Source organism: Tachypleus tridentatus, chromosome 13, assembly GCF_004210375.1.
Source record: "Tachypleus tridentatus isolate NWPU-2018 chromosome 13, ASM421037v1, whole genome shotgun sequence".
Taxonomy (NCBI): Eukaryota; Metazoa; Arthropoda; class Merostomata; order Xiphosura; family Limulidae; genus Tachypleus; species Tachypleus tridentatus.
In genome coordinates this window covers 142,517,090-142,525,261 of record NC_134837.1, presented here as the reverse complement: position 1 = coordinate 142,525,261, position 8,172 = coordinate 142,517,090, and the positions used below count along the sequence as shown (strand labels likewise).

General features: G+C 34.7%; 1 protein-coding gene across 1 annotated transcript; it reads right to left on the bottom strand.

The window, feature by feature from the left end:
• Nucleotides 1–3,105: 3,105 nt before the first annotated feature.
• LOC143236050 (LHFPL tetraspan subfamily member 6 protein-like) lies at nt 3,106–7,938 on the bottom strand. Its single transcript, XM_076474294.1, has 2 exons — nt 7,545–7,938; nt 3,106–3,267 (listed from the first exon to the last, which is right to left on the bottom strand). The coding sequence occupies exons 1-2, from the start codon at nt 7,936–7,938 to the stop codon at nt 3,251–3,253; spliced, it is 411 nt and encodes a 136-aa protein (XP_076330409.1). The 3' UTR covers nt 3,106–3,250.
• Between the last annotated feature and the right edge of the window lie 234 nt (nt 7,939–8,172).

Sequence of the window (8,172 nt, the reverse complement as noted above, 5' to 3'; positions counted from 1 at the left end):
CTATATTTTGTTCTTACGATAACATAAGTCCATTAATGCATCTTTGTTAATTGTTACTTCAAACTGTTATACCACATAAATCAGCTAAATTCTCAGGTTGCTGCTTGAACTTTCTAGTTTCATATTAGTATATACAGCCTCTTAAAATGTTTGTATCTGGACATCTAGCTGGTCGAGACATGATTGAGAGTGATTTTCCTACTATTTCTTATTCCCTCACATTTTATGCATGTCTGGGATCTCAGTTTGTCTGGATTATGAAACTCTGTCCAACAGGTCTTGTCTTTGAAAGCTGACACGATGAACAAGATTATGTTGTACTTGTTATCTGTCAGGATACTATCTAACATCATTGGCTGAGATGTGTAATACTTACTTCACTGAACATGTTATATATTGATACCACTTCCCTATTCACGACTAAAGAAGCTGCCACAAACTTTTGTCAAATGATTTGAATTTGGGTGCATTTGTAAGGACAATCACCTCAAGCCTTCTAGCATTTTTGTTTAGTTATTCCATCTAAGCAGTGGGTTTGGGACAACAAAACATCGACTGAGGCCATATCATGCTAGCTATGTTCGTATTGTACTGTTCTAGAGGTAACACTCACACTTATATCAGTGTCATTAGAAAAAAATATCTAATATTTTAATTGTATTCACTCTTCACATAATTATTACCAGTAGAGCTCAAATAGCATAGTAAGCCAACTATTTAGAGTTAATTATTAGTTACATATAGCTTAAAAGGGTCCTGATAGTAGAATGATAACTGGGTCACTGCAACACACCACTTAAAACTTTAATTCGTTCAGACGGAAAGTTATGAAGTGATTTCCTAAAAATCAGTTGGTTGGTCTACTGAGTGTCAATGTCAAATGTCTTTAATGGATGTTGAGGACGTTATGTCTGGAATTTGTGTTTGCGTATAGAGATCATTATATTCCAATGTTGCTGCATTTTTTAAATACGACAGTGTAGCATGTCAGCTTGTAAGACTCCATGGTGGGTGAGTCAGTCGGCACCAAATTATATCTCATTTTTATGAAAACTGTCTTGTTTACGATCTGTTTCACAGTTTCAGATTCTTCTTCTTTGTTGGACAAAACTTCAATCCTTATTGGGTAAAATGATATCATTATTTATCCAATAGGATTTAGGGGAACTCCCTAAATGTGTTGAAAAACTGTCATCAATAGACATTGTTGTTATTCAAACATCAAAGCTCGTTTTTTAGGTCCAATATGGTCCAAGCCACAGGACCAGGGTGTTAGATAAACTGATGCACACCAACCAGCACCATTATTCTCAGTCTGTTTTCTTCCTATTATTCTGAAAACATTAAGTCAGGTTTTTAAAAACCCACTTCAGATAATCTACCATTAATGTGATTTATTAGAATACTTTATATTACGTTGCTTTAACCTGTGTTTGCTACGGAAATAACAACTATGATAGCTGTAATTGTGAACCTTTTTATTTAAACTGTCATGGATCACGCCTTCTTATTTTCAATCATGCTGCTACTGGAAGGACGATATTACGAAAATTGGTTGTGTTATTATTGGAAGCGAGTTAGTCTTCAGCTTTACATTTCACTATTTTGTTTGGGTTTAGACATCGATATCTGTACAACATTCTGTGTGTTTTTTCCTTATCTCAGTATTTCGTAAACTCCTGAAAATCCTTTTGCTGATAAAGTTATTTCTAATGAGACTTCACCCTCAAGAGATATGGCATAATTATATGTCTCAGACCAAACTGTTTGGATGTTGATTTGTTCATTTTGACTTGTTACATTTATTAAATGGATAATAACCAATGATCCAACCTATGAGAGTGATTGTTCTCACCAATCTAAGAGAGGTTGAATGCAGCTAAAGCCAACTGTTCCTATGCTTTAATGAAACTTGGAGGAGGCAAAGTATCCTTCCTTACTATTCTAAGCATGCCATGGTGTTATGGTTAGGAGTCTCCACTCACAATATGCAGGTAGGGGTTCGAACCCTATGATCAAACATTTCGCCCTTTCACCCTTTTAATTCCACTATTCATTGATAAAAGAGAAGCCTAAGAGTTGGCGGTAAGTGTCTTTCCTCTAGTTTATCATTTCTAAATTAGAGGCATTTAGTGCAGATAACTCTCAAGTAGCTTTGCGCAAAATCCAATAATTTACCTCTTCTTTCTAACTTCATCCTGCTGTTGTTAACAACTGTATATGTCATCCTAAAGAATACTGACTGTCAAAAAGTACATAATAGACACTTTCTTTTACCAACCTCATAGCTTTTTGTGGGCCATACATGGTAAATCATGTATTAAATTATAAAACAAGAATACCAGGTTCTCTTTTACCACCACCACCACCACTTTAAAAGTTTTCTGGTATGAGACTCGGAAGTATATATCCATTCTATTTTCTGTCTTGTATCGTAATGGCCGAGAAGTATTCTGTCTTGTATCGTAATGGCCGAGAAGTATTCTGTCTTGTAAAGTAGTAGCTAAGAAGTGTTCTCTCTTATAACCTAGTGGCCAAGAAGTGGCTAACTTACAGGCGATTAGCAGTACTCTCAGAGAGCGCTTTTCGTATAATTCTGGTAAGTACCATGTTCTTCCGGAGTTTGGGTCAACAAAATAAATACTGAAATTAATTGTTCTTTCTCACTTTACTACGACTGAACTCATACTATCTCTCTAAGTTGTCTACTCGTATTACGGCTACTAGACAAGATGTGTTATTCATTTTGGTAACTTTTAACTCATAAGTGGAGTAAAGACAAAACGTTTGGTCACGCTACAGTTCAGCTGGCTCTTGTCGGTCATTACGTTTGTAAGTGAACATAATACGTTCCAATGTTTGAAAGACGAGACATATAACTTGTAGCACTGTTTAACTTGGATTTAACGTGGTCAAAAAGTGATAAATATTCACAAAAACATCAAAATTTGATTTCTTTATTGTACGTACATTACACAATTTTAAGAATAAATAATTCTTTGAATTTTAAAATATTTAAATTATTACATAAAAGTATAAGAGTAATTTTAAAACAACAATATTCTTTTTATCTGATTTCTTTAGAGAATTTAGTCTTTCCTTGTTATTTGACGTGTCCATAATTGTAGCATTGGTTTCAATATAGCTACAAACTACATTTGACAAATTGTCACATATCTAAAGTAAAATAAACAAAACAAGAAGTTTCAAAGTCGACGAGAATGTAGGCTTCACCTTCATGATGATGACTTCATTTGATTGAAGATTCTGGTTATAAAGAAGATGAACAAATATGTAATTATAAAACACTGTACGACGCTACCAAAACTGTTTTGTTTTTCACAGATTTCGTCTAAACGATAACACCGTTGTTTCGTTTTACCAGAACCTTCATTATAATTCATAAACGTCATAAAAATGGGAAGTATTAAATATATTTATATACTATCTATATATAATATACGTAATAATGAGGAAATCTGAAAACAGAAATAGCCAAAAATGTGAGGGCCTGGCATGGCCTAGCGCGTAAGGCGTGCGACTCGTAATCCGATAGCCCTCGAGTAACTTTGTGCGAAATTCCAAAAACAAATTACAAGTTTACAGCAAAATTATTATTTCTCATATAATCATGGATTACAACAGAATTAATATTTCTTTATGCAGTTATTATTTATAGCGAAATGATTACTTATTTATATAGTCATTGTTTACTGCAAAATTATTATTTCTATATATGCCATTGTTTAGAACAAATTATTATTTCTCTGTCTATACATTGGATCCAAGAAAATTGTTATTTTTATTTTGATTCCAATAATCAAAGGTATATAAAGTCGTGGCCAAAATGTTTTCATACAGTTCTATATTGATGTTATTTTCTACATACATAGAGTAATTATTGAGTAAATACCAAAGCAGTAACAATGAAGATAACGTATGATCGGAAAAAAATTATGTACGAGTTGTTATTCTAGTCTATATACCGTATTTTCCGGTTAATAAGCCGAATAAGCCGAGGCCAATTTTCAGCTCTGAAAATGACGGTTTTTGCTTATTACCGCCCAATAAGCCGAAGCCATTTTTAAGAAGTGACAAGTTTCTTCAAAATGATTTCTTAGTCTCGTTTCAGCGTCAGCATGCATGTTGTGTGTGATCATTGGTGTTCTGTGGTAAAGCAGAACGTGTCGTATTGAGACAGAGATGGAATCAATATGTCATTCGTTATTGGCTCCACTCAATGTAATTAGGTAACCAATGAAATTCCAGAAACAACGTTTCACTGTAGTCTTAACGTGCTTTGCTGATGGGACAAAATTACCGCCTATGGTAATTTTCAAAAGAAAAACATTTCCTAAGAAGAAGAAATTTCCGAAAGGAGTGATCGGCCAATAAGCCGACCCCCAAAAATCAGGTCCAAAATTTAGGGCCAGAAATTCGGCTTATTAGGCGGAAAATACGGTAAGTTGTTTCAACCATTTATTCACAAAAACACACATACGCACCTGTTTTGTATAAAAAATCAACGCTTTGCTCAGACAGTTTCTCTGTATTTGGTGTAGAGTCATGTCTTGTCATGTACCAGAAGTTATAGGACTTCAGATTGCTAGTCTGTCCAGAAATTGTACGGAACAAACAGCAGGTGTCATAGTTTACTGTGTCCAAGATCCTGAAACATCATAGGACGACTGGAAACGTTGCTTCACGGAAAGTCATCTGGTAGACGCAGAAAAGCTACTGTCTGAAATTACAGTGTTTTGAGCAGCTTAACATGTCAAGGATGAAAGAAGCTTTGCAAAGCCATAAAACAGAAATGGCATGAGACGGATCAAAGAAAGTTATTTTGCAAGAAAGGCTATCTCCAAACTGGTATTGACCAGAATTACTGTTACACTTATTTGGGTAAGACAGCAGCCAACGTACACTCAGGACATTGGCGTCGTACCTTTTCATATGTGTTCTGTTTCCAGCTTGTTGAAGCTGATGATATGATTAGTGTTCGTAGTTTATCTGGAGAACAAATGAGGGAAACTGTCTTTCCCACAGGAGATGGTCCAGCATGTGTTTGGGCAGCTATTAATTGTGGTGGAAAAACTGCTTTTCATACCCTCGAGGTAAATGTCATTTGTTCTTCCTGCAGGTTTTATATGAAGACAGTATTTCTGCCATATTTTAAGACAATGTTTGGCAATAGCTTTGTGTTCTAGGTTAACAATATCTCTGCCAAAATGCCCGTATAGGGCAAGATTATTTCGACCAGGAGGATATTAAAACTTGCTATGGTTAGCAAAGTATCTAGACTGTAATTCTATTGAGGACTGTTGGGCAGAACTGATCCGGAAAATTGCTAACCACAGCCCTAAACAAAATACTCTAGCTGAGTTGCAGCGCCTTCTAGTGAAAAGTTGAGATGAAGTCATAGTGGATTACATCAATAACTTTATTCACGGCATGCAACTTCGTCTTGCAAAGGTTATTAGAGGACAAAAAGGACCAACAAAATAGTGAATTTTTAATGTGAATTGATATAACGTTACAGACACTATTTGATGTTATATTTCATCATAATATATATTTTGGCAAATGTTTTGTTCTAACAGGTGAAATTCTAAATTACGCATCTTTTTACAGGTGTCAGATAAAATTGCTTGTTTTTCTAATCATTCGTTTAGGATGTCCATAGAATCTGTCTCGTTATACAAATTGCATATATCGGTATTTAATAAAACAAACATTTTTTAGTTTGACAGCGCTAAATGTATGTGCAACCATGAGGGAATTTACTGAAACAACTAGTAAGAATTCAAAGTTCAAAAATGAAGACAGGTAGCAATTGTGAAATGTAGCTTCCACTTAAGTTTGTTTTGTTAACTTTCGCGCAAAACTACTCGAGAGTTATCTGCGCTAGCTGTCCCTAATTTGAAGTAACAGAGAGGAAGGCAGCATCACCTTCCACCAACTTTTAAGCTTCTCTTTCGTTTTTATCTTTTCTGCCTTCATTTGTGAGCGAACCTTGCAAAGACAGGACATTTCTTTCAAATACTCTCAATAATTGGCTGCCAGCTTCTTTCCAATCACACATTACCTTATAGCTGCAGTACGAAGAGGAAACATGTGGAAGTCAGGAATTATGTGAAACGATGCATAACATAAACATTGAACTATTTGTACACTAATAGCAAAAATGTAATAAAAATAAAATATATCATTGGACAATCTCTCACTAACCAAATAAATAATATCCACTTAGGGAACTCTTTTCCAACAGCTGGAAAACATAAATATGTCAATACTCAATTCATTATTATTCGAATAGAAATGTTCATTTGTTATTAAATTATGCTTGTATTTAAAGAATTACACAAGTGTGGCTATTTTAAAAATAGGAATCGTATGGTCGGAGCTCCAGAAAAAAATACAGATTTATTTTGTTGGAGCCTCATAGCTGGACAGAGACAAACCTGGATCGTTGTAACTAAAAATATTATACTATGAGTAACTTATAATAAATACGTTTTGCATAAGAAGATACTTACTTCCTTTAAATACTTAGATTTGTTTTTATCCAACAATGAAGTTCGAGACCTGGTTTTTAGTATTGTAAGTCTTCACTATTGGGGAAAGGCGCTCATTTACTTGGACTCGTGACTGATATCGGAAGACCGTTTTTCTAATTTTCTTTACTGCACTGAGGATCTGAATTAGTTTTATTTGGCAGATGCCGTTGAGATATGATTACGCTGATTTTATAATTTTCTCACATTTGACTAAAATTAATTTTGGTTTTATGACTAAATTTTAGTAAAACATTTGGAGCCTATATTTATTGATTTGTATCGAAATCTTCCATCTGATTTACCATTTCTCAGTCCTTTCTTCTGAAGACTTCAGAAGACCTTCACAGAATGAATGTCAGTTTTAATTTTCGCATGTGGAATCGACATATTATTTTATAATCATAGCGTTTTAGTAAGACATGTAACATATTTTCTCTAAATACATAAATGTGATTTTCTTTTTCAGAAACACCCTTGAAGAGTCATATTCTATTACAATTTGTCTTATAACATTTCGATATACGCTATGATTTATTTTTTGAAATCTGGTTATCAGTTTTATTTTATCTGTTTTGCCTTTGAGGTTGGTTGAGGTTTATCATGAGGTATGTTACACTATACAACGAAGTATTAGAGGAAAAAACTACCAAATTTGTATTGCTCGCCAAATTCTAGGCTTCGTTACTCATAAATCGAGTTCTGATTCAGTACAGTTAATCCGTTGTATAGCTACGTGCTAAATAAAAAACAAACAAAGAGTCCTCGATTTAGTGTTTTAGATTTAGAATCCTTGTACAGAAAAGCTTTTCTTATATAGTCTTGTTTACATTTTTAAAACATATCGTATCACATCATAGAATTCAGTAATGTCTTACTTGCATAAAGTATTAACAGTATAATTACCGAGTTTTACTTCTAATACAGGAAACCCATTTTGTTCTAAAGTTCTGTCAGATGGTGTATAATCAAGACATGTAATCTACTCACCCGTTATAACCTGAACCAGCCCCAAAGCACGTGCTGTCCTTTTGGTCACTACGTCCGTCACGCAGCACGCAGCTAGTGCCGTAAAAGCTACCAAGAGAGAGGTGGCCGCCCCTACTCCCACCGTAACCGTGGTGATTTGCCACGAAATACTGGGAATATCCTGGAAAGTTGTGTAGCGGCCGCACTCTCGAACCATTTCAACTTCACCGTCTTCTTTCGTTTGTGGATAACTACATCGGCGGAAGGAACCAAACGATACTTCCTTGGAGTTGAACAACGCACCCTGGAGCCAGAAAGGGAGGTAGAAACCAGCACAGTTCAGAATGGCAGAAGCTAGAGAGAAACATGCCCAGAAAACACCAGTTGCTGTCATACTACTGGCAAGTACAGGCATCGTGGAAAATATTTTGTGTTTTTGTTCTAAAACTTTTTGTGTTTGTGTTGTAAAACTCTTTCAAGTAATTTATATACACATTTCACAATCTACAATTCGTTACTCACATAGATGGTTCAGTTTTAAAGCAGTTCCATTTGAAAACTACTTTACACGAAGTTTCATATTTGTGTAATTCAACGCAAATGGAAACTTTGAATTCCAAGAACAAAATAAACACGAAAAATAATCATT